Source organism: Neofelis nebulosa, chromosome 1, assembly GCF_028018385.1.
Source record: "Neofelis nebulosa isolate mNeoNeb1 chromosome 1, mNeoNeb1.pri, whole genome shotgun sequence".
Taxonomy (NCBI): Eukaryota; Metazoa; Chordata; class Mammalia; order Carnivora; family Felidae; genus Neofelis; species Neofelis nebulosa.
This window is the reverse complement of record NC_080782.1, coordinates 28812780-28839452: the sequence shown is the minus strand read 5'-3', so window position 1 is coordinate 28839452 and position 26673 is coordinate 28812780. Positions and strand designations below refer to the sequence as shown.

The 26673-nt window shown below is 42.3% G+C and overlaps 1 protein-coding gene across 1 annotated transcript in view; it reads right to left on the bottom strand.

Annotated features, from left to right (window-relative positions):
- Positions 1–10852: 10852 nt before the first annotated feature.
- SPEF2 (sperm flagellar 2) overlaps positions 10853–26673 on the bottom strand; it is a 185664-nt gene continuing 169843 nt past the window's right edge. Inside the window, exons 34-37 of the mRNA XM_058717266.1 lie at positions 23292–23471; positions 17090–17329; positions 16772–16894; positions 10853–11004 (exon numbers count right to left, since the gene is read on the bottom strand). Of these exons, the coding sequence (XP_058573249.1) occupies positions 10915–11004; positions 16772–16894; positions 17090–17329; positions 23292–23471 (633 nt within the window). The 3' untranslated portion in view covers positions 10853–10914. The remainder of the gene's footprint in view (positions 11005–16771; positions 16895–17089; positions 17330–23291; positions 23472–26673) is intronic.

Here is a 26673-nt window from a genome sequence, read left to right as displayed (position 1 = left end):
AGACAAATCTTAAGAGCAACTTCTTGCAAAGATAACAATTCCTTTGCATTCTCATTCTATCTCCAGGGAGATAGCAGCTCTGTGACTCCATGGGTACTCCACACACACTACTGCTGATTTCGTCATGTTGATGTACTCTGGTTTAAGAAGCATGGTGGGAAAGGAAAATTCTCCGAGCCACATAGCTTGTTTTTTGAGGATATGAGAATGTAATGATGTCACTGGGGTTTCTCTGCGGAGGGAGCATTTGACAGAGCAGGTAGAGTGAGTCAGTGTCATAGCACCTTCACGCTTTTTCTGCAAATCCCCCTAGTTGGAACTGTGATCATCATCCCAGTGTTAATTTTGCAATGATATCTGATTTCCCAACACCAGAACACTGCATTAAAAATGTTACAACTGATTCAACTTCTTCGTATATGAGAGTTCCCTGGTTTCTTGTGAATCAGAGAGCTAACAAGCAGGTGTTTCAGGGTATACGCTGGATCTGCTGATACCAAGAGGGGAGAGGTTGAAGTCAGCCAGCTCTGACTTCTAAAGTTGAAAATGGAGCCTCCCCACGATCGTGATGGTCCTGGAAATCTTCCTGGGGCAAGAATCCCCCTCTACCTCGGTGATCCATTGTATACGCAACTTAATCATAGGAAACACATTTTTTTAAGTTTATGTATTTATGTTGAGACAGAGAGAGAGAGGGAGAGAGAGCAGAGGTGGGGCTGAAAGAGAGGGATAGGAAGAGTCCCAAGCAGGCTCCATGCTCAGCACAGAGCCCGACATGGGGCTCAGTCTCACCACTGCGACATCACCACCTAAGCCACTCAAGTGTGCCAATTGTAGGAAACGTTTCACGCAGGCGAAATTGAAAATATATGGAAGTTCTACACAGGCTCTGAAGGTTAAAATACATAAATGTTTTTGTTCTTTCGATTTTGAAGTTTATTTACCTATTTTGTGGAGGAGAAAGAGCGTGTGCACATAAGCTAGGGAGGGGCAGAGAGAGAGAGGGAAAGAGAGAATCCCAGGCAGGCTCTGTGCTGAAGGCGGATGAATCATGAACCCACAAATCATGATACTATGACCTGAACTGAAATCAAGACCCAGACACCTCCCTGACTGAGCCACCCAGGCGCCCCCATGAATATTTTAAATCTGATTTCTCCAGGTATCACCACTTTATAGGGTCCAAAGGACTTTATGTTAAGAAGAATACTTTAAACATTTTTGGCCCCTGAACCTACGCACTCCCTCAGGATCACTGGCCTCCTGAAAAATGTTGCACAATTATTTGAGGGAGTCTTTGGGAATATTGAGATAGTTCTTATATGTGCTCACAAACAAATGAGGCCACCCAGCAAAGAATCTGCCATTTCTTACTTTTCATGAGCTTAGCCCCTTACCTCTGCATATCACTGCTCCTGCCAGGAATGTTTTTCCTCCACAGAGTATCTTTCTCCTAGGAGATATCTGTCACCAGCTGCATCTGGGACTCTGGAGTCCTAGGGTGTATGTGGAGGGGTGGTAGAGGAGATTGAAGCCATGTGGCATTTTAGACAGGAGGAAAGAACTTTTTCTTTTGGTGGCATTCTCTTTTATTTAATTAATTTTTTAAAAAAATATAAAGTTTACTTATTTTTGAGAGAATGAGAGACAGAGCACAAGTGGGGGAGGGGCAGAGAGAGAGGGAGACACAGAATCTGAAGCAGGATCCAGGCTCCGAGCCATCAGCACAGAGCTCAACGTGGGGCTCTAACCCACGAACCGTGAGATCATGATCTGAGCTGAAGTTGGACACTTAACTGAGCCACTCAGGTGCCCCTGGTAGCATTCTCTTTTAGAGGCTCTGTGTCCCAGGGTTTTAGTGAAACAGCCCTTTTAGCATTTACTCACAGTCCTCTCTTTCTTGAGGCCATAGGCACTAGAGGGCTTTGCCAGATGACAAATCCAATGTCCGAATGCACATTGTGGCCATGTCATTGTTACTGAATCTAGCTATTCTTGCTCCTAGACTCAAGATACATTTTATCTCAGGATTTTTGTCTTCTGCATCTGGGGATTCTGACTTCCAGATAAAGTTTCTGTTGGGGTCCCTGCTACACTCTCAGCAGAAACTTTAGGGTCATAAGAAATAATAACTTATTGACTGGACTTCTCTGGGCCCTAATACCTAAACAAAAGCATTTCATGGTTAAGCGGATATCATCTACTCAACTCTTGAGGGGCTTCCAGGGACAGAGGCCCAGCCAGTTGTTTGGTTATTTGCCCCATGGTAAGGCTAGTCCTACCTAGTCTTTAGCCATTTCTTGCTGTCTCTAGTGTGGAAACAGATCAGTTGTATCCTGTGCAGGAGACAGCAGCACACTTTGCCTCACAGGGAAGTTGAAGGAGATTGTTTTCCATTCTCAGGTCCATGATCCCCCAGAACTGTGGCCCATGTGCAGCTCAGCTGTGAGGTTGTTTGGTGCTGGTGGGCAGGTGTGGGAACAGGGTTGGGGAACCAGAGGATGGGAGGAAAAAGGGGAGTGCCTTCACCCAGAGCACCCCTAGAATGTGTAACAAGGTTTTCAAAAGGTACATTTATTTTCCTAAGTATAATTTTATTTCCCCCAAGAATAAAGGGAATGTGATGATAGCCATAAAAGGGAAGAGTGTGGGCATGGGGATATATCTTCTCACCATGTTCTTCTGTCTCTAGGAATTCCTATGAGAAGAAGGGAGAACCTTATAAAGTGAGCTCACAACCAATTTGAAAATAGATCCATCAGCTGTGGTTTCCAGAACAATAGTTTGATCACAACTGATAGTGAGTTGCTAGTAATCACATTTTCAGTGCCCTTGCCATGTTCTTAGTCATAGAGGGAGGGATGGCTACAGGAAGTTATGCCGACTATTCGATTTCAACTTAGCCTTGCTGGTGAAATTGAGAGGCGAAATTTCCATTGTTAGACAACCACCGAATGCAAAGGAATGTGTGGACAAATACATTGACAGGTTGTGTGATGTTTGTGTGCTTATTTTTAGACCTGTCCTAGGTTACCACTTCCAGGTTTCTTCAAGGCTTAGCCTCATCCCATGCATGTGTTTAATATCTCTCTTCTACCCTCCCATGTCTAGCATGGGTGGGAGATGCAGGCAATAAGACAACAGGCTGTAGAGGGGGTTGTACCTCTGATCTTGGTCAAGCTGTGTACCTCCAGTGCCGTGGTGGGGGGCTCAAATGCTTGGCAGCCCAGGAATTGCAGAGCAATGGCTGGAGAATGTGGACCACAGATTGCCTTCCTTCTTCAGATTATTTTATTTTTTCATCCACATGGTTTGAGTGTTCAGATATGCTGAGTGAAGCCACATCAAATAGGCTGAACATGATTGGGCGGTTTGTGCACTGCAAAAATGCAACCAGTTGAGAGGGAAATGGGGGCTGAACTGTATTCACTAATCTGTTGTGTCCTGTCATGTGCTGTATGAGTCTGAAGGAAGGGACGTCTCCCAGAGGGGGTGTCTTGATGGGAGTCACACAAGGTGTTGTATGAGCTAGTTGTGGCCCTGTATACATGGCTTAAACTGTGAAGCAATGGGTTTGGATTTGGCAGCCTCTACTCTTGCTGCCACAACCGCCCTCTGACTTGCTTGGAATGACCTGCTTTGGGAAACCTGACTGTGGAAAGTGGATAGGCAGTGGGCCACATATAAAGCCCATGAATATTATTTGGTATCTGCAGAACTGGCCCACACGTGTTTTAAAATGTTTGAATTAGTTGTCAATATTTCCAGTTTAAGTTTGCATAAGGATCAGAATTTCTGGCTTTCCACAGTACTGTCAGGTAACATTGGGCAGCAGCCAGGTCACATGGGACAGTCCTCAGCGAGCCCTCTGGCCTTTCTACCACTGGCGATGAAGGTTGTGTTTGTCATAGTCCATGTGCTCTATTTTCTTGTAGTAGAATTAAGAGAAAGTGAAATCTATCCTTTGCTCTTTTTTTTTAATTTTTATTTTTAACGTGTCTTCATTTTTGAGAGACCGAGAGAGACAGAGCATGAGTGGGGAAGAGGCAGAAAGAGAGGGAGACACAGAATCCAAAGCAGGCTCCATCCAGGCTCCGAGCTGTCAGCACAGAGCCCGATGTGGGGCTTGGACCCACGAACCGTGAGATCATGACCTGAGCCGAGGTAGGACACTTAACCGACTGAGCCACCCAGGCGCCCCAGTGTGTGCTCTTTTAAAAGTGAGAAAATTAAAGATAGACTGAGAAGCCAATTTTTTCAAGAAATCTGATCTGGTACCATATTTTTCAAATGTCTGCCAAGGTCCTCTAGCATTTGTGTTTGCAGCCTGTATTCTCATGTCAGATTGTCTCAGCATCATGCAGTCAAGGAAACTGGAGAAATTCATTTAGAGCACATGCTCCTTCATTTGGCCATGAAATTAAACTAGTGGGCTGACAGAAGAGCCTTGATTTATCATGATGCCTCTACAGGAGAGGGCTCAGGAGGGGAAGAGTGTTCTGGAGTTCATTCCTTTCACTGTCCTTGGTCTAAAGTGTTTGTCAGGAGAAAGGGTTTCGACCCTTCCCGCTGAGTTGGGGGTGGGGTGGGGGGAGCGGCACTAGACGGTCAGTGGACCATGCCTCAGGTCGAGTGAAAGAGATGTTATAATCAGATTTATGGAGATCCGAATGTGGGGGAGGAAAGACAGTGAAATTGGCGACATAGGCAAGGCAAGCCAGGAGGCCACAAAAATGTCAGGTATGTAAATGGGTGGAGTCATCTTTCATAAGCCAAGGCCCCTGATGTCAAAATTCCTTTAGTCGGGAGGCAATGCTCAAGGGCAGAGAGTTCAAGAGACCAGTTCTTAGCTGAAGGAAACTCCGAGGGACTTAATCACATGACTATATCTTATGATTCCTGTACCTGATCCACAGGCCAGAGAGAAGCAGTGCAGTTGGAGGGTTAGGGGCAAAGACTCGGGAGGCAGATCCCTTCCTTCCCTGGTAGAAATCCTCGCTTCTTAGCAGCCATGTGAGTTGGGAGAGCTCCTTAACCCTTCACACCTTGGCAGTGAGAATAGCAATAGATCTAACTTAGGAGTTGTCTGTAGATGAGAATTAAATGAGTCAGCTCATATAAAGTGGCCAGCAGGTGTCCAATACCCAGGAAGCATTTATTACTACCTGCTTGCTAGCTCTCCCACCTACCTTAGGAAAATGCAATATTTAGAAATGTGGTTATCAGCTTGGAGGAAATTGCTCTCTATAAGAAGTAACAGAAGCACAGTTTTATAAGTGGCACCTTAGCAAATTGTAAAGGAACCTTCCAAACAATCCCACTGGCATAGTGGGTAAACTGCCCTCAATGGGCAGCTAAATTCGGGAAGAAATCATAAAGGTCTCCTGTAGCATGAGAAAGCTAAGTGAGGTCTTCTGATGCAGGGCCCTCTTCCTGTAGATTCTTTTGCAAGGAGCCTGGTGGCAAAGGCTCTCCTTGACTTACAGGGACTATACCATGAAATGGGCTCAAACGGTGAAACTAGTGGGAGAGAAGTAAGCCCTCAGCCTTCGAGCGCATAGTGAGGTCTGCCGCGTGCGAGAAGGATGTTGTGGTTTCAGCCTGGTTTGTGGGGGCACAGCAAGGTGAGGCTGTTTCAGACAGTGCTCAGTGTCGCTGTCTCCCTGTGGTTAGCATGAAATGAGCAAAGACAAAACAGCGTTTGCTTGGAGCTCAAGCGCTCAGGGCGCTGCTTTGAGCCCAGGGTGGCCCTTTTGGGCTTTAAAATGCAGCCACAAGACTCTAGTGGCATCTCTTTCCAGGTTTGTTTTCACACAGGCTTAAAAACAAAATTTCATGCTGTTCTTATGCTAAGAATCTGAGAGTGAATGTGCTCATCCATTTGTTTATCTGTGGCTCAACAGAATCTCTGGTGACGCCTCTAGTAACAGAGGATGCCCTCTTAAGTCTGTGTTAGAGAACATGAGAACTATTATGGGTTGAAGGAGCTACTCCAGTAAGCAATATAAATTCATTATTAAGTCAAACATGCCAGTAAAATAGGAGAGGAGACAGACTGAGTTGAAAAAGGTGTTGGGGCACAGTTAGGGCCCTTTGTTTAGATAAGATGGGTAGGGTGTGGGGGAGGGGTTTAGATGGAGCCCCGCCAGTGGGGTCTGCTGGGCTAACCTGTTCAGGGTTACACCAGGCTCTGGACCCTCAGAGGAACTGATTAAGACAGAATTCTTGTTTCTCATTAGCGTCTATGTGTCAGTCAGCCTCTAGCAGTTGTACCCTGATGTCACTCAACCTGTCTTCTCCAGAGCTGCAGAGAACCTTTTGGGGAGGAGGAAAATGACACTCTTACCACTTCCCTACACACACTCTCTCTCACACACAAATAATCCTAAAAAGATGAGATCAATTCTCTCAACAGATCCAGTAAGGGGTGAATATGATTGTAGGAACATCTTTATTCTAAAAAGTTGCCCTCACCTTTTAGGATTTCTAGTAAAAGGAGACATCCCTCTTCACTCCTTACTCCATTCCATTTTTATTTAGTATCTAGTAAGTATCAGAGGCTATGTTGAGTGAAGCTGTATGAAGCCAAGTGTGCAAAAAAGATGATTAGTATAGAGTCAAGTTCTAAAGAACATTCTAAGAGGTGTGGAATTTATTTGAAAGCAATGAGTCAGAGGGAAGGTTTTTAAAGCAAAAGTGTGATCTGCTTACGCAGTTTCAGGAAGATTATTTTGGGAGTAGTGCAGAGGCTGGGTTGGGGTAGAAAAAGGGAAGATGTGGAAGGTACAGAAAGTAGGGGATCAACTGAGAGCTATTCAAGAGTCTAGAAAGATTTTCAGGGCTTTTGAAATTGGGTGGCTGTTGAAACTGAAAGGAGAGGACAGATCTGAGAGACATTTATAAGGAGTAATGAGATTTGGGTGTAAAGGGAGAGAGATCATGAGGAAGCAAGGACTTGGTCCAAGTGTCAGAGTGTCAGAGACAGAACTGCAGGTGTTGCCATTGATGGAGAATGGGAAGTTCTTTTCTCAGAGAACCTCAGAGATGGATGGGGCCATAAAGCCATCCTGCCAAATGCCCCATGTCTGTATCTCATCTTCTCCCACTGTAATCCTCCTTTAGGGAGCAATTGGCTGGTTTGGACAGGGTAACAGCTAAGTGGCTGGAGTATGGTATTGGGCTCCGCAGGTAGGGCTTCTAGTGCACGTGTGCCCTAAAGAAAGATGAGATCCATACACGATGAATACCAAGCTGAAAAGGCCCTTTCAGGAGAATGGAAGTTGGGGTAGCAGAGCTGACAAGCTGATTCAGTAGAGACAGAATTGCAGTAGGAGCAGGACAAGGGGTAAAGTTCTGAAGTCCCGTCATGGCAGCCAACTGTCCTGCCACATGGCACTCTGCCTCTGTCAGAATACTTCTGGCAACAGGGAGCCTGTATCTTCCGTCATGCTGCAATGTTTACTGGTGTTGGTTTACCCCTGGGGACCGTAGAGAGCACTCCTCTGTCCCATCGGTTGGAAGCTTCTCTACTCAAGCTTAAGGCTAAGGGGTTTGAATTTCCTCGCTTATGAATAAAAAAAAAATCAGTTCCTCTGCATATATAAAGGATGCATATATTCAAGCGTGTGGCCGGGAACTGCACACAGAATTGCAGCTGAGGTCTGACCACCACAGATCAGAGGAAAATCAGCATCTCCCTTACAACCACTGATGCCCTGAGGGCACTGGATTCTTCAGGGGCCACATTACACAGCAAATTAGAGTCAAATTTACTTTGAACAAAACCCTTTGTTTTTATTTTTAAATACAGCTAAGCCATACTTCCTCCATCCTGTGCTTGCGCAATGGGTGATTTTGTACACAAGTTGAGCAAACTGGGGAAGAGGATGGCTTTTGGTGTTAATATTGAGTTCCTAGTCTGTTATTTATCAGCTGTGTGACTTCAGGCAAGTTAATCTTCTCTTTAAATGCCATCTTCACTATATGGAAATGGCAATACTAAGAGTACCTAACTCAGAGTTGTAAACACTGAGACAATGCTTGTAAAGCTCTCAGCACAGTGCCTGCCTCATAGTAAACCCTCAAAAAGAGCAGCTATTGTTGTATATAGTCACCTATTATTAGTACCTCACCTATTATTAGTACCTGTTATCGGGTCCTCTTTCTCTTACCAAACATAATTTAATTCAAATCTCTTCCAACATTGCATCAACCATAATTCTAGGTCACCTGGATCCTATATCCCTGTTTGAATTTCTTTGTTGATGTTTTGTATCACAGAGATCAGTAAGACAGACATGGGCATTGGTTCCCATAGCTAACAATCTCTTGAGGAGAGAGGTAATGAATAATTTGTGTGACGAATCTTTTGTGTCCCTCCACTGGTTCCAGACTCAGTTGTCCTTGCATTTAGTCCATATTCGTTTCCTTTGTTCCCAAGGAAATCATGAATAATCCTGTAAACATCACATGATACCCAGAAGAGAGCCCTAGGATAAGAGACTTCCATGTCACAAAGGCAATAGCTGGAGGTCACAGTAATATTCAGTGCAGTCAAAATGATTTCAAGATAGTGAGGCATTCCCTAAAATTATAAGACTTGAAAGGCCCTTGAGTGGATGAGTTCTAGAACATTCTTCCTTTGTCTGGGAGAATCCCATGCAACCTCTTGTTTCAGTGTGAAGTTGCATGCCTTGCTTGCTCCAGGACCTGTGTGGGAGAGCTCCTTTTTCGGCTCTGGGTCATGCCCAGTCACAACATCTGCTTAGTCTTGATGATGGTTAACAGATTGTGACATGGTAGCAAATACCCACCAGGGAGACCTTTCATGTGGTGGTTGTCCTGCCTACTGCTTAGATGAGTCAATGGGCCTCAGGAGGGAGATTCTGCAATTTCCTTATTTAACAATGCTGTGCAAGAACATTAGGACAGCAAGGGATACTGTCAGCTCTGCTTTTAATTTTTTTCTATTGGAAAATAGTGCTGCCTTGTCTTGTTCAATCCTTGACTAAATGTAGATTAGTTTACTGCCTGTGACCTAATCATGATATTTTATTTATTTGAGCTCAATTTTCAGATATTCCTCTCCTTCCTTCTCTAGAAAAACTAGAATTATCTCGTAATAACCAAAACTGCATGTGAACTGGCTAAGTTGAAATTTGGAAATCTCTGGCAGAGTTTCTACCACATCTCTGTACTTCTGGGTCACCACCCTCCATAATTTTAAAGACAAAGATTCTGGTAGTGGAGCCCACAAGAAGGAAATTAAGGAAACATGTCACTGTCCAGAAATAGAATATCAATCTTACTAACAATAGAAATTGTCTTCGGCTTGCTCACCATTCATGGTGATCAATCTAAATGTGATATTTCCACCCATTTTGCACAAATATATCAATACAACTTAAAGTTGGCTATAATTTTAGTCTTAGGTTCTGGAGCATAGCAATGAAGAATACAAGAGAAATCTCTGGCTTCATTGAACTTACAGCCTAGTGGAGTGACAGGCAAACAAAAGAGTAAACATGTAGTTTGTCAGATGTAAATAAGTACAATGGAAAAAAAATTACGTTGTATTGGGATGTGGCTTATTTTTATTTTGTATCACCTGTTGAGGGAAGGCCTTAGTGACAAAGTGTCATTTAAATAGGCACCTAAAGGAAGTGAGGGGACAAGCCACACAGGTTGGGAGAAAGTCATTCTAGGCAGCGAAAAAAGTACATGCAAAAGTCCTGAGACAGAAGTGTTCTGGTGTGTTCTAGGATCAACGAGGTGGATTTGTCACTTAAGTGCTCCACTCCACTTAAGTAGAGTGGGCAAGGGGCAAAATAGCAAGAGATGAGATCAGAGAGGTAGCAAGGGGTAAGCTCAGGGTGAGGACTTGGGCTGGATGCTGCACGAAATGGGATGCTGACAGAGGGTTGGAGTGAGGGGTGACATGACCTCACCTGCATCATGAAAGGTTCCCTCTGTTGGCTTGGACATGTTGAGTTTGTGATGACTGTGAGTGATCAATATGGTAATCAAATGGACAGTAAGAGCAAAGTTTGGATTCCAGGGCACCGGTGAGAAGAAAAGAAATTTCTGTGTTAGTCTCTGTAATACCCACAAAGTAATGGAAATGGATGAGTCATTCAGGGACTGACTTTAGATGGAGAAGGCAGAGTTCTGAGGCCCTTCAACATTTGGAGGTTGAGTAAAAGAGGAGTATCCAGCAGCCACAGAGGCTCAGAAGGAGCAGTCAGGGGGGACAAAGACCAAGAAGGGGTTTCAGAGAAGGCCCACCACTGGGAAGACGCCATCACTCACTTAGAAAACATTTTCTTGAGATAAGTATCATTGAATTTGAGTCACTAATATATACAAGGAAAAAGATATAATGGTGCGAGTAGATTCATCTATATAGGAAATATTATATTCTATTAGGAAAGGATTAGAAATAGATGCGAGTAGCATGGCTGTACCAGCAGCTGATGCAGCCATCTCTTCGGCTTGTGTGGGATGAACCTTGGAATTTTACTGCACGTGGAGTCAGAACCACAAAATGTACATATCAGAACTTCCCTGATGTGGAGATTCAGGGGAATTTCCACTATATTTGCCTAATGTACATACTTCTTACAGTGATTTTTCATGACTTTTATGTGTGTGTTTATTTTTGAACACATTGTTCTGGTGTCTTGTATTTTCGGAATCACTTCAAAATGCATTCCTTCTTACTTTGTATTTTTGCTCTGTACTTAAGGTTTATTATAGAATATTCTCCAAGTTAAGGAAGGCCCCCTTTTCAATGCCCCTAATAACCAGGTCTAAGTCATTTCTATACTTACAATGACAACATATATGACAAACACCATGTTTACATTTTATGTTCGGAAGATTCATTGCCAAGTAATAAAAATCACACTCTTGTTTTCATTTCTTTTCCTCTGTAAGTCTCGAAGGAGATCTCTCTCCATCACTTCCTTGTACATGCTCACTCCTTTGGAGAATTATTTTAATATCCTAAGGGAAGAGATTAAAAGAGAAGTAAGAGACATTAATAAGTGATTTAGGATTAAAGATCATGTAATATATGGCAGTGCTTAAACAGTAAGTTGTTTTATTTCGATATTTTTCTTTAAGAAAATGGTTCTCTATTTAGTTTAAATCTCACCCTGCAACTTACTGGTTGTACCCTTGGAAAGATATCAAAGATCTTGGAGCCTCTGTTTCCTAATCTAATAATGACTGGAATTGTCACATTAGATTAAGTAACATTTATAAAAAGTAATTTACACAGTTTGGCACCTAATGAACAAGCCTAAGTGTTACTTCCTTATTCATGAAAAAAACATATTCATTTACTATTTATGAAAAATTCTAATGCCAGATCAACCATATCTACAGATTTACAGAATTTTAGACGAGTGGATTATTTTGAGGGGAGACTTTTACATTTCTTCGTTTTTTTTTTTTAATATTAGGAATAAATCGATTTGTTTTTGTCCATTTAAAATAGCAGTGTCTTACATTTTAGATCACAGTCATTGAAAAAAATAAATGTAAAATACTATCAAAATGTAGAAGGGATACAAACACGTGTGAAAAATGTAGAGTTATATTTATGCAGTTTCTTTTCTTTCCCTCACAGATTTAGGGAAATGTTCTAAGAATGTAACTTTCTTTTCTTCAGAGCTGAGTTCCAAAGGTTTCAATTTGACTGAGGTCATTTTACTCAAGAAGACAGGAGTTAGTTCACTATCTGAGCTGACCCCTGCTGAGTGACACACGTACTGCTTATTTTCAGTCACTGCCAGGAATCATAGTGAATCATTTTCTGGTGAGACCTTGTTTTTTGAAAATGCAGATTTCCTACAGACAGAGGTCAAACTCAAGTGAACTAAGTGAAAAAGAACAGCCGCTCCCCATTGTTAATACTACGTGTTCTTTGACTAGAGAGTATTTACACTAATACTGACTGCTGACTGTTCACTTGGGGATTAAAGAGTGAGCTGCCCTGTGATCACTTGACACTCTGCAGCATGGAGAACATCATCAGCTTCAGATGTTTAAATCAGCCCTGGCTAAGTTTGCAGTTGAAGTCAGAGGCCATAATTTTCACTAGCAGTTAATGGAGGAAAGCTGAGAGAGTTTGGAAATGTTTGACTTGGGTGCTTTGAAAACACAATGCACCATAGCAGCCATCATGTTTTGTTACAAATGAGAGGATTGGAGAAAACCTTAAAGTCAGATTCCCTGAAGGCACAGTGGGATGAAAATCCCTTCAAGTCACTCTTAATAATTCGTATTTTGTCCTCATGTAATTGGGTCCTGACTCATTTGCTTATAAGAATTCCCCTGTGACATTCAGATTTTAATGCTAAAAGATTTTTTGTTATCTCCTATTGAATGGAAACCTTAACTTGAAGCATATATGCTTAATTTGCAGGTTTGCTGAAAAAAAATTTACGTTGATTCAGTATGTGTTTGTTATAAGAAACTACATTCGTTAGGTTGGTATAGAAAACCAGGTGTTCACTTACATTTGTGGATATATTGGTCATAGGAAATTCATTGATTTTCCTCACTAACAACTCAGCTACGATATCTGCATTGATCTTGTTACATTTATTTAACCAAAGCATTTTCTTAATAATTTAGGAATGTTACTTGAAATTACCTCTTTGTATAAGATCTATGAAAGCAGAAGTTAAATAAATGACTTTGACCGAATAACTATAAGATCCAACACAAAATCGGGAATTTGTACCTAGGTATTGCCCGCATGGGGATTTCTGGGACATGAGTTTGGACCCTCTGTCATCATGGCACTGCAACAGGGAAAGCCTTTTCTTTCTTTCCAAAGAGCAGACACTGAATTCAGGAGATGAAGTGCCAGCTTATTTATTTATCCACATACAATGTCACATGGCTCAGAAATATTTCCTGGGCACCGCAATTACAAACAAACCCTCAATAGTAATAAGAGTAGCAATAATTATAATGTTTAACATTTATTTTTGGGTGCATCCTATCTGCCAAGCCCTAAGCTAAGCACTTTATATGTACTAAGTCATTAAATCCATACAAGAACCCCATGAGGTATGTATGGTAACCTATTTTACAGATGGGGAAACTAAGGCACCGTGAGGTCACTTGGCCAAGGTCACCCAGTACATAGGTGTGAACCCAATCAGTGTGGCTCTTGGGCTGCTCTCTCAACCACAAAGCCAGGATGCCTCCCAATAGGAGCAAGAATTAAACACGCCAAAATGACTATGAATACTCAGTTTTTTTCAAATATATATTTCAAAATGCTGCTGCTTCCAAACACAAACCTTGTAAACAGAGCTATCAGGCAACAACCTTCACTTCCCACTGTTTATAACAGCAAACAACATTTTAACCTGAAAAACCACATTCTAGCTTTTGCTCTACTTATCTTGAAAGATCTTCAAATAACATCACTGTGGTTAAAGTTCATTTTAAAATGTGATCTATTTACTTCTACATGGATATCTGGAACAGAAATGGTGACAGGATGGGTTTGGTAGAAACTGAATCTTCAGAGATTTTTTTTCTTTTCCTTTATTTCTCTTCTTTCTTTTCTTTTTTTGCACAATGAAAATGAGAATGGAACATCTTACTGGAAAGAGAAGCTCTTTCGTTCTAGAATATCAGAGTTTAGGCTTTTTAGGTCACAGGCTCAAGTCTCTAGTTCACAGTCATATGAATGAGTCCCAATTATGCAGTCCTCTGTCCTCTCATGGCTTTGAGGTGGAGGGCCAGGAAGAAGAGGTGGGGGCGAGGAGACAGGGAGCTGAAGAAGCTGACTCTGCAGAAGCACTCTGGCCATGAAGGAAAGCACGGACAGACTGACTGGTGACAGACAGGCTTACTCTCTTTCTGCTGTTGGAGCACCAGGTGATAATGGTCTGGGGAAACTGACTCACAGAAGGTCAGATGTCCTGTGCTGGTAGGCTCTAGGTCAGAGGGGTGCTGCATGCCAGGGAAATTTGGGGAACGTGCAAAGATGGCATTGGTAGTCAGTATGTCCAAACACTCCTGGGATAGAGCGGGCAGTGGCCCAGAATCCTGCCATGCTGGAGGTAGTCCTGTGTAGAGAAACCGCACTGTCTACAACATCACTAGCGAGGTGTACACCAAGTTGATCAAACTGCTTCCAAAAAGAGAGAAATATGTACATTAAAAACAGCCCCATGGACTCCTGCTATCCCTAGGAGTCAGGACACCTTTTCAAGGGGCTGACTCTCAAAGGCAGTCATCCATTGGCTGTTTTCTTAGGAAAATGCTGAATAGAATCTTCTCAGCAAGTTAATCATATTTAGTCTGGCCAGAGTCAAGATGTTTCCAAATTGTCTGACTTTGTACAGTTTTCTTCCCTTTAGGGGAGGAAATAATTATGGCATCATTTTATGTTTCTACTGGTTCCTGGTAATACAAGATAAATTCTAATATACATAATTCCAAGGGAGTTTGAAAATTATTTTACTGGTTCAAAATAAGAGGGCCATTCCCTAAAACATAGGACAGCCATGTAAGATGAAATGCAGTCAAAGGTGATGTGCCTCTGGAACTTATACAGGATGACATCTACCCAGAAGAAAGCAAAAGGGGGTTGATTCCCACAGCTGGGGACACTCCTCTGTCCTCTCTCCCCTCCTGTCTCCAACCTGTGGTCTAGTTCTGGTGTGCTCTGTCCCCCCCCAACTAATTCTAGGGTCACACGGACCTATGCCCTCCTCCTCCTAAGTGGGGAAGAAGCTAGTCTTCATTAATGAAAATATGAGATAGGAAAAACTGAAAAGGAACATGTAACATATCAATTTTGATGCAAACAATAAATGTTTGTGGAATGTATGAGCACAGCAACTTGGAATAATTGCCAACAATGTTTCCAGATATTTTGGCCTATTTATATAAAGAGACACAACTTTGTTTTAAAAGAGGCCAATTAAATGTTAGAGACACAATGATATGGTTACGAGACAAAGAAACACTTAGAGATGAAGAAGTTGCTATCACATCACGTCCCTGCTCAGATGCCTACTGGCTCCCCTTCCCCCATGCAGTCCTGTGTCCACGCCTTTGCACAGACCTTTCCTTTTCCCTACAATGCTGTCCTCTCTCCACCCCAATGGCAGAATCCATGTAGACCTCCTCTCCTCTCCCTCCACTTTCAAAAACTCCTGGCCATCTTTGAAGACTCAGCTTCTAGAACAAAAAACGTCCTATGTTTTGAATTCCTGTAATGTTGTTCTTGGGTGGTTTACCTCATATCACTCTCTTGTAATTCTTGCATGTAAAAATTGTCTTACAAACATAAGTGGAGTTTGGTTGAGAGCAGCAACTGAGGTTCATACTCATTTTGTCTCCCACGAAGTCTTGGATCGCTAGCCTTGGTGGTCAGTGCTCAGCGGCCAAGAGTAAGTACAGCAGCCACCATTTCAGAAGTCCTTGCCGAATGTCAGAAACCCCACCATGTGCCTGAGCAATGCCTGAGCTCATTTCATTCTCACTGCAACCCACTCTGTCGGAATGACTGTTATTCCCACTTAACAGATGAGGGAGTCAGGATGAAGAGAAAGTTTAAGTCAGGTCTCTAGTAAGTAGTCTACCTGAGATTCAGTCCCATGACTTCCTGATCCTTGAGCCTGTGTTCATAAATGCTATCATCATACTTCACTACCAGATGAGTGTCTGCTAGCTTGTTAGAAATTGATTTCAGTTATTGCCAACAGAGGAGGAGATACAATTTATAAGCAAAAAGATCAGCAATTTAAAACAAACAAATTTAGGTCTGAAGATATTCACGTCTGAATGGTCTCATTTCTGGGCATAGAAGGTTATCACTGACAAGTCAGGAGAAATGTGTCTTAGAATCACCTTCATTTTATCAAAGTGAAAGTGCTTTTATCTTAAACTCAGCACACCCTTAATTGTCCAAGAAACAACTAGCAGGAGCCAAATAAAGAGACTTCATACGGTTGAACCGGTACGTGAGGAGGCTGTACACCTGCCCCACTGTGATTGGGGTGTGTCTCTGCCTGCCTTGTCCCTTGTCATTAAAGACCTGGCATTGCCAGGGTGGACACACATTCAGCACATGCGGTAGAGACTTGCTGGGTCACTGTGATCTCTGAACTGCAGCTCTCCCTTTCTTCCTTCTCTCCTTCTGTGGCGGTCTAGTCTCTATGGGTTTTGTCCTCAGTTTCTCCATCTTGCACAGTGTTTCCCTGATGGAACTGACATCCAGTCTCCTGTGTGTGCTCACGCTATATAGGCTACATAGACAATGGGTACCATGATTAGAGAGAACAACTACGTCAGCACTTGTTTGGGGATCGTGGTCTCCTTAGTTCTTTTTGGGAAGGGGGGATTCTATTCTCCATACTCTTCAGTCACAGGCTAGTTATTAGCCGGCTGGAATGATCTGGAACACTAATACTGCCTCTCATCCAGCTTTCGTCTCATTCACTCCAGCCTTCTGTCATAGATCCAAGATAGCCCCCTTCCTAATGAGGCAGCTCCATAATGTTAACAGTGTCATTCATAGTGCAGATAGCTACCTCTACTGTTCCTGGCCTTGCTGCCTGCTGGGTATCACAGGCTGGCTTCTCTAACCTGATGCTTTTACCAGCTTAGCTTCTCTGACCCTGGTTTGGCCAGCACCAGCTTCTCCCCTGTCTCTGTAGTCCACACTGGAAACGTCCCACCATGCCCTGATCCTGAGCTTGACTGAATTAGGACACCTTGGGATAATACTCACAGGGATTTTATAGTCTGAATAACTTGAAATCAGGTCTTGAATAAAAGGATGCTTCAAAAGAACAGCAACTCTGACTGGTTCCAGATTCTTGGCACCTAGGTCTTGAAATACTTTTATGAAGTTCTTTAAAGAAGAAAAAAAAGTGAAGTTAACTTCACAATCCTGCAGATGTTAAAAACTTATTTTACTTAATAAAGGAATTTGCCATAATTTCTACACAATGATACATTTGAGAGCAATTCCATGAAACTATGCTAAGACTTGAGGGTGAGTTTTCTTATGTACAAGTTACCCCTTTTCTGAAGGAGTCTAACCAACCTCTGAGTCAGCGTTCTCTATCTGTAGGTGGCTGGCAAATCTGTTAGCGTCCTGCACTTCTTTTCCCCCTCGGAACACTTTGAGTAGTCTTTCCAAAGAAATCTTTTCAGTGTTTGCGTTCGCAGGGATATCTTCTTCCTTTTCCTCCTTTTCTTCTCTTAATTCCCTTTCCTCACTCATGAAGTTTCCCTCATGTTCAGGATATTCCTCAATTGGACTCATATCAGTAAAAGAGGAGGTCTGTACGATTTAATAAAGACAATATGAAGTCAGACTGAAGAGTTTCCAGTAATGGAGACATTTAAACACACCAATGTTGTCACACACTTTTCATGCAATGAAGCGATGGTGCGTCCCACAACCTAGCCAAACAAAGTACCGAAGAGAGCATACTAACTGCACTGGAGATCACATCGAGATTCTAGACCAATTCTGCCTGTGGATACAGACACCTCAGTGTGGGGTGTGTCTTACCTCCATAGATGCTTCAGCTCACTGCACTGCCAGGCACTTCGGATTCCTCTGTAAGTGGACACTGGAGTGAATTAGTGTGCCTGATGTCTGGCTTCTGCACATGAATATAGATTTTTAAAGGATTTGCTTTGGAAACTGACTGTAGCCAAGAGGTTATGGCAAGTTAATTTCTCAAGCTTGATAGATTCTAAGAGCTTCAGAAACATTTGTTTGCATACCAGAGGTTAAACCCAACTAAACATTCAGATGGCAAAATAGAAAACAAATTGAACATAGAAAGTCAGGTGGGATTTTTACGGCTGCTCATTGAAACACGGCCAAGAGCCATGAAGTCAGTCGGCCTCATGAGTATGGTAAAGAGTACAGTATTTCTGAAGTAATTTCTTGTGTTTCAAAAACCTGAAAAACATTCCTGCCCATTGACCTTGTAATTATAGATCTAGGAATTGATTCTAAAAAAACATTCATTTGCACAAAGACTTCTATATATGGATGTTTGTTCAGTGTTACAGCAAACACAGAAAATCTGCAATTCCAAAATCAGAGAGTGGTGACATAAATTATAGTATGTTTCTGTGATGGAATACTATACTGCCATAAAAACTGTGGTTTAGAAGAGTACCTAGTGACTTGAGAAAACACTCATAGAGGTAAATGCAAAAAAAAATCCATAAAATGATAAATACACTAGGATCCTCATTTTCTTATACATCTATGCTTATTAGTGAAAAAAAGAAAGGGGCACCTGGGTGGCTCAGTTGGTTAAGCCTCCGACTTTGGCTCAGGCCATGATCTTGTGGTTCACAAGTTTGAGCCCTGCATCAGGCTCTGTGCTAATAGCTCAGAGCCTGGAGCCTGCTTCGGATTCTGTGTCTCCCTCTCTCTGCCCCTCCCCTGCTCACGCTCTGTCTATCTCTGTCTCAAAAATAAATAAAAACATATACAAAATTTAAAAAAAAAAAAAGAAAAGAAAAGAGAAAAGAAAGATACAGTAAAGAGTTAACAAATGTTTACCTCTGGTTAGGGAATGGATGATATTTTTTTCACTCATTGCTGTACTTTCCACATACTCTACATATTTGTATTTATTGTATTCAGTGTAATAAACGCATATATGTGTGTGAGTTTTTCATGATAAGATTGTTGATATTTGATGATTTGCCACAGAAAAATGGGTGTTTTTTGAATGTTGACTGATTAGATGTCATAACACACCTGAATACTGATTCTCCTTTATCCCAAGAAAGGAAAAATGATAAACTTAGGCTTAAAATAAAAGGAGGGTTTCAATGTTTATAAATATTCAGTTCAGTAGAAGCATTAAGTGCAAGTTAATTAGTCATGAAAGTTCTTTCCAAATAGGTATGAAAGCCCTATATATAAAAAATTATGATACAGCAGGAAATGAAGCCTGTGATAGTGGTAAGTCCCTTTAGGAGATTTGTAGGGGCTGTGAGCAGTGTAATGAAGACAGGTTTCATATGTTCTAGCTCTGTGTAGGTTGGGTTTCTATATCCTTTGGTAAACTGGGAATTTAATCTAATCTAAGACAGAGAGAGAATTCATTATCAGGTGAAGATTTTGGAATTAAGTATAGATCTATCTATCTACCTACCCACCTACCTATTACCCATCTATCTACCTATTCAAACTCTTCTTTATTTTAAACAACTGAAATATCACATTGCAGAAATGTGAAACTGGCCTTTTTGTGCCCACCTAAGATGCTTGGAAATCATCACACAGGTAGTGTAGGATGAATAGATTTCTATTTAGACTGCAATATAAATGCTACAAGGACATAATAAATACAAAGCCTGTGGGTGAATAAATGATTAGCCGGATTAGATGGGCAGGTGATACCTAAATAAAACAGACAAAGAGCCTTGTCTCTCTGCCCTATTTCCATAGTTAGAGACAGACTATTCAGAGGCCTGATACAATCATCATGGGATAAATGAATTGTTGCCTTTTGGTAACAGTCCCCAGAACAGTGCCTGGCCATGAATTTCCTTCATTCAACCAGTTCAGTCCCACAACTCAGAGGCAGAACAGAAGGTCAGTCTTTGGGACTAATATGGGTAAAGTGTCAAAAGAGTAAGATGGAATTAAAATTTAGATGTTTTGAACCCCAGCACCTCAAATGCTCTCCCAAGATGCTTTAACAAGATTTTTTAAATGTGGGAGTTTCAAACTCACAATTTACTGAATTCCAACATCACAACCCCACACCACATAGGCCAGAATGAACCATTTTTCCAAATGTCAGCTTATTTAAAGCTTCACTAGGACCAGCACATACTCATGAATGCTTTGCTCTTGGGATTCTTTTAAGTTACCCAAGAAACTATGGATTTGAACAGAAAGTCTGTGCCACATTGAATAAAACAGCATGAGTCACTGAAATAGAGTAAGGAAGAATAAAATATTGTGGATGTTTCCAGTCATTCATGTGGAAAGCAAAAGCAGAGATCTGATTTAATGTCTTGGGAGTGAATATGGATCTGTTGGAGGTGTTATTTCTGAGTAAACTCATTATGGCTCCCTGGGATGAGGTTGCCCAGGAAACAAACACAGCTGGAAAGGGCACAGAAACAGAGTGGCATAATTGGAGGCAGGATGCTAAGAACAAGAGGTGAGCAAGAATGAGGGAGGTGGGCGGATTCTGTATTTCAAAAGCTCAAGCACCTTGGGTTCACCCAAAGCCAGGAACAGGCCTGTGTGTGGTATGTCACAGGCACGCTCTCTGCCTCCTGCCCCTCAGGCCTGTTCCATCCCTGTGGTGTTGTGGAGCAGTTCCTGTGCAGTGTGCTTGGACTTTAGAAGAGCTTTGAGGAGAAGCACTGCAGGGGCATTGCTTCTTGGTGGGGCATTAGCTTCCCTGAATGAGTGGTTTAGGGACAGAGGGGATGCAGAGCCCTCCTGTGCTAGCTGGCCTGGTTGCTACTCACCCAGACAGCTGTATGTTGCTATAGGAACAATTCTAGCACAGGCTTCCTTTTTCCTGGACTTTCTAGCTCATTGCAGCCTCCTGGATTCACTATTGCCTCTGATGGGAATGCCTGCTCTCCTCCTCTCTACCTTAGAAACAGAATTCCATTCCTCCTCGCTCTCTCCTCTTCCCATCTGTCCCTCCATGTTTATAAACATTAATTGAACTTTTGCTATGTGGCAACCACTGTGGTGAACATGAAGGTGGGTAATAGGTTGTCCCCAATTCAAGGTAGAAATAACTTATTAGAAGGATTCAATAGACAAACAGCTGCCTGAATTACTAGCTCTTCTTACTTCCCTCCTTTGTTCCCCTACAGTATGCTCTAACACAGCAGCCAGAGAGATCGCCATACATTTAAAGTCAGATGGCCATATTCCAATAACTTCTCATCTCATCTCTCAGCAAAGTCAAAGCCAAGGTCCCTACAGTGGCTCTTGGGGCCTTCTCCCCCTCATTTATTTTTCTTACTACTCTTCTCCAGCTCATTCCTCTCCAACTATAATGGCTGGTCTTTGGAATACATCCAACCCCCCCTCCTCCCCCCCCCCCACTGTCTGGCTTTGGCATCTGCTGCTGTCTTTACTTACAATTGCAGCTACCTTGCTGTTCTTCCCAGCGTTGCAACCTACCCCAGCTCCTGTATTTTTCCCTATATTATTATTTTCCTGTAGCATTTATTATCATATGATGTAGTCTATATGTTACTTCTTTATTCCTCACATCAAGGGTGGATCCCAGTACACAGAGAAGCTGGGAAAATATTTGTTGAATAAATGCATGTATGCATGAAGTGGTGCCCAGCCCTATCAGAGAGGATCTGAATCTAAGGGGGCCCCGTTGAGAGCTCTCAGTGTTGCTCTTGAGTGTCAGGGGAAACTTCGTGAATCATCTGGTAGTTGAAATGGGCCCTGGATACTGGGGAGGCCTTGAGACCTTCAGAATGAGATGAAGGGGACACCAGGTGGAGGCAATAGCAAAAACAATGATAGGGAGGTGGGAAAAAGGAAAAGACAAACACCTCTTCTGATCAGTAAGACCCTATGTTAATCTGTCCTTTTCGCTGTGTTCCTTCCATATCTGGCACATTGTTCACCCATTGTTTTCTGCATGGATGGGGGCAATTAGATGGAGTCTCTTTAGGGGAACAAATCAGCCTTCTTCTGTATCCCTTGCATACCACAGGGCTATTTACAAAGTGAATTACATAATTAACTGACCCACTCAATGAAATCTTTACTGAGCTCTGTGCCAGTAATTCGGGTTCAGGGTTGTGACAGGTTCAGAACAAGACAGATGGCACCTCCCTGCCCCCTGGGTGCTTAGAGTCTAGCAAAGAACTGACCTGAAGAAGTGACTGTGAGGAGGATTGTGAAGGGAGAAACATAGAACTCTATGGAAACATATGGCAGGGGCTGCCTGACATCACCTGAGGTCAGGGAAAGTCTCCTGGAGGACAGACATGTGACTAAGATCTCCTGGCAGGCCGCGATCCATGCCAGAGTTAGCTTAGGGAGGCCCAATCTATGGGGGGAGGGTACAGAAGCATCCCTGGGGAAGCGGCAAATGCAGTCCCAACAAAGGCAGTCCATATCTGACTCCTTATTTACTTGGGAAAACTGAAACTGGCCTTCTACTATCTAAAAAGACAGAATACTTGAATGAAATAAACACTCATTGCTGCACTTTCTGTCACTGTGCAGGTATTGAAGTAGCATCTACAGCACATCGGGTTGAAGAGCCTTGAGTTGGCAGCTTACTGGGCACCTGTCTGGCCTCACTCTGACCCTGATGGAAGAGGAAGGACATCTCTGGTCCATTTGTCCCAGGTCAAAATTTAGGGTTGCATCTCAGAGAGTCTATTTCTTCCTAGATATGAAAGCTGTCACAGAAACTTCCCTTTTTCTTTCTTTCTTTCTTTCTTTCTTTCTTTCTTTCTTTCAGAACCCAGCATAGTCTATTTTGACAAACATGTCTGAAAGGCAAACAAGTGTGCCTAGGACATCTGAGGAGTTTGGACTGGGCAGTACCTCTCCGTCTTCTGTGTTCATAAAAGAAGAGAGAAAAAACATTCCATTACAAGGATCACAGCTCTGTCCCCAAAATGTCAGAGGGATACTAAAAAGTCATGCAGAAGGGAATATAATAAGTACATTAGTTAGCACTCTTTTCCATCCAAGACAGCCAGGGAATGCCAACCCTTTGAAATCTAAAAGGGAATGTGAGGTTTAATTAGCTATTAAGCTTCTTTGTCTTTAGATGTAGGATATACAAAGTACTTGTGGGTTTCAGGAGACTGGGCTTTGGCCTGAAATACTATCAAGTGTCACATGTATGTGGGATGTCTGAGGCCTGGCTTGTTTCATGTAGGCTTTCCACACAGTATGACAGATAGATTGGGTTGATACCCACTTATTCACTTATCAGGATCAGTACTTCATGTAAAATAAATGCTGTCCTTTACAGAACAAACTTGGATCCCACCAACAAATTTTGAGCAAATTTTGACTTTACTACAAAGGTTTTTGTTTTTTGTTTTTTGTTTGTTTGACAGTGGGTCTCTAGTTCTTAAGCCAATTGAGTAAAGCTTTATTGAAGACCTAGTGTGTGTAAAGCACTGTGTTAGGTATCCAGAAAAATACAGACATGAAAAAAAACTTCTGTTGTTAGAAGTCTAAGATCTTCTGGTAGCCCCCTGCAGACCCCATTGCTGGTCCATTTCTGGACCACAATTACCTTTTCTGCAATAAAAGTAGGAGTTTTGGTTGGTTGGAAGACGAGAGTCCCAGTGGCCACACTGAGGGCCCTGTAGACCCCTTCCACAGCATCTGGATGACAAGCAAAATAAAGCAGCATCTGTGTGTAGTCAAGTTGAGGTGGGTCCTTCTCATAGTCAGCAAATAACCTAAAGAAAAACTGTCACACAAGAATTCTGATCAAACATAAAAGGTGTAAAACTGGTAGTTAATAGATGGACAGGCAATGAAATATCCTTCCAGGAGCTTTGGATTAGAGCCACTTTCTGAGGATTGAATTAGTAAAAGTAATATATAATGAATAGTATTAACTGTAGAATATGCTAAGTTAAAAAACAGAATAAATAAGGCTCAATATTCTAATTCTAAAGAAAATTGTATGCTAATTAATGGTATCAACATATTTAGGAAAGAATGTGCTAATAATAATAATAAAAAAAAAACACATGGGGATGACATGTGAAGCAGGACCACAGAACAAAGACCCATCCATCTATCTATCCTCATCACCATTCTGACAAACTGGGCCCTGACTACTAAATATGAAGCTTCTGGTATATCTCCCTACCCTGAGTGGCAAGAGGGGGAAATGATAACCAAAGCCACTGGGACTCTAGCCATTAAAATCTTTCAACTGGTCAATCAGGCTCTGAACTTCATACTTAATTTGTTGACAGTAATGTGGACTCTTTCCACTGTGAGTTTACACTGGAGGAGAAAGTGTGCTAACCACTGAATATCAGTTTTTTTGGTAATCTCTCATTCATTCTAGATGACTGAGCTGGAAGCCAGCTCTATATACAGTGTTTTGTGCATTTGGCAGCAAGAAAAGTTAGTGTGTGGGAACTCAATATCCCCTGAGGTCCTCCCACAAAGAAGCTCAAATCCTGGGACTCACAGGTCACACCCAAGCACCTACATGGGCCTGGTTGTAGAGAAGACTCCTTTCCTCAGTGAGCTCTTCTCGTATATGTACATTTAGTGGCCTGGAGAATCTTCTTTTTTTAATTTAAATTTTGATACAGTAGATGATTCTTGAATGGTCTAAGGTTTAGACTATGAGCTATATGAGCTTTGCACATATGGCAAGCTCCTGGATGATTCTAACACTGATGGTCCTGGCCTAGACTTTGAGAAGCAATGCCTAGATCCATAGATACCATGTTATTCTTGGCTACCCACAATACTTACAACTATGGACACACATTTAATTAGACAGAAGAGTAAGTTTCTGACACTTGACAAATCCAATAAAAATTTAAATAAAAATAACTTTGATAGGAAACTGCATAAAGTCTTTATGTTACAGAGCAGGAAAGAATCTCAGAGGTCAATGGAGTCTGCAAGTTCATTTGTTCAGTCACTTTTATCAAAGTTAACGGAGTGGTACGTCTGCTGTAAGCCAGGCACTGAACTATCCTGAGATGCTTAAAACCACTCTCTGACAGTAGGGGCACCTTTTTCATGATCTAGCTGGTGGGTTCCTTCAGGACTTTGTGTTTTCTTCATGCCCTCTTGCCTCTGAGTTACTCCAGGGATGGCCAGCCGGGCTTAGAGTAGAAGGGAGACTGACACTAACAGAGAACCATGGCAGGGTCCCTGAGTGCTTATCTTCCATTTCTTTCAAAGGAATTGTTGAACTTCATTATGACTTCCACTGAATTGCACTTATAAATGCTATGCAGGTGCATCATTATCTTCATTAACAAAGCAACCAAATACTATATCTCAAAAAAAGATGTGAAAAAATGAAATAATCTGATATGTAAACTCTTTCTGTAATTACACAGGATTGATTTTAAGTCATTGGATTGAATATTTATAAAAGGTAACCTTGCTGTGTTCCTAAGATCATTTAAAATATTGTAGTAGGCAGAATTCTAAGAAAGTTTCAAAGGTTCCCACTCCTTGGCATATTTATCTTGTATAATCTCTTCTCCTTGAGTGTGGATTGGGTTTGTGAATGTAATGAGAAAGTCACTCCTGTGAGTAGGTCGCTTTATATAGCAAAGGTAAAGAGATTTTGTAGATGTAAATAAGGTCCTTAATCAATTGGTTTTGAGGTAATCAAAATGAAGCCTGATGTTGGGCCTGATCTAATCAGGTAAGCTCTTTGAAAAAGGACCCAGGCCTTAAGGAGAGATTTGAAGCCAGAGAGATGCTCTCCTTCTGGCCATGATGAATCAGACTGTCCAGTTGTGGAGAAGGTCATGTGGCAGGGAACAATAAGCAGCCTCTTGGGCTGAAGGTCTCAGTCCTACAACTGCATGGTTCTGAATCCTACCAATGATCCATCTCAGAAGCCAGTCTTGGAACCAATCTTGGAGTTGACCTCAGATGACAATGCAATCGCAGCTGATATCTTGATTTTTGCCTTATGAGACCCCGAGCAGAGGACTCATCTAAGCCATGCCTGGACTTCTGACTCAAGGAAGCTGTGAGCTAATGAATGGGTATTGGCAAATACTTATTGAACACCTAAGATGTGCTAGGCATGGACTATTCTAGGTGCTTGAAATGTATTCACTAAGAAAGAGATAAAGATGCCTGTTCTTGAAGAGCTTACTTTCTAGAAGGGGAAGACAGACAATAAAGAATATATTTTAAAAGTTGGGTAAATTAGATAGCGATTATGGGAACACACAAAAAAGTAGGCCAAGAAAAGAGGAATTAGGAGTGGAAGGTGGGGAGGGGAACAGATTGCACAGTTGAGAAGGGAAAATTTGAACAAAGAGTGGAGGGAGTAAGCCAGGGAGCACATCTGGAGTAAGAGCATTATAGGCAGAGGGAACTGCTGAGGCCAGTGTCTTAAGGTGGGCATGCACCTTGCATGGTTACACCATAAGAAGGCCGGTGTAGCTGAAGCAGAATGGGCTGGGGCAGAACAGAAGGAGATGAGGAAGAGAGGAATAAGGGCCAAGGCCAGGCTGGCTTCTTCAGGACTTGGGATTTTCCTTTGAGTAGAATGCAGAACCATGGGGGTTTTGAGGAGAGGCTGCCATGATCTGCCTGTAATCTGAACCAAGACAAGGGAGGAACAGGGAGACCCATCATGAGGCTGTTGCCATCATCCAGGTGAGGTTGACTGTGGTTTGCTCCAGTGATAGCCATGGGGCTTAGAAGGAGTGGTCTGATCCTGAGTATATGTTGAAGATAGAACTACCAGGGTTTCCTGAGGGACTGGACGTGGTGTTTGAAAAGGAGAGAAGATTTGGGTATGAGTCCTAGGGTTTTGGCAACTGGAAGATCAGAGTTGCCAGTAACTGAGAGGAAGAGGGCTTTGGGTGAAGATGGGAGTGGTGGGGTGGCAGGGACAGGGGTTCGGGTGGATACAGTGAGCTTGAAATATCTACCAGAATGTT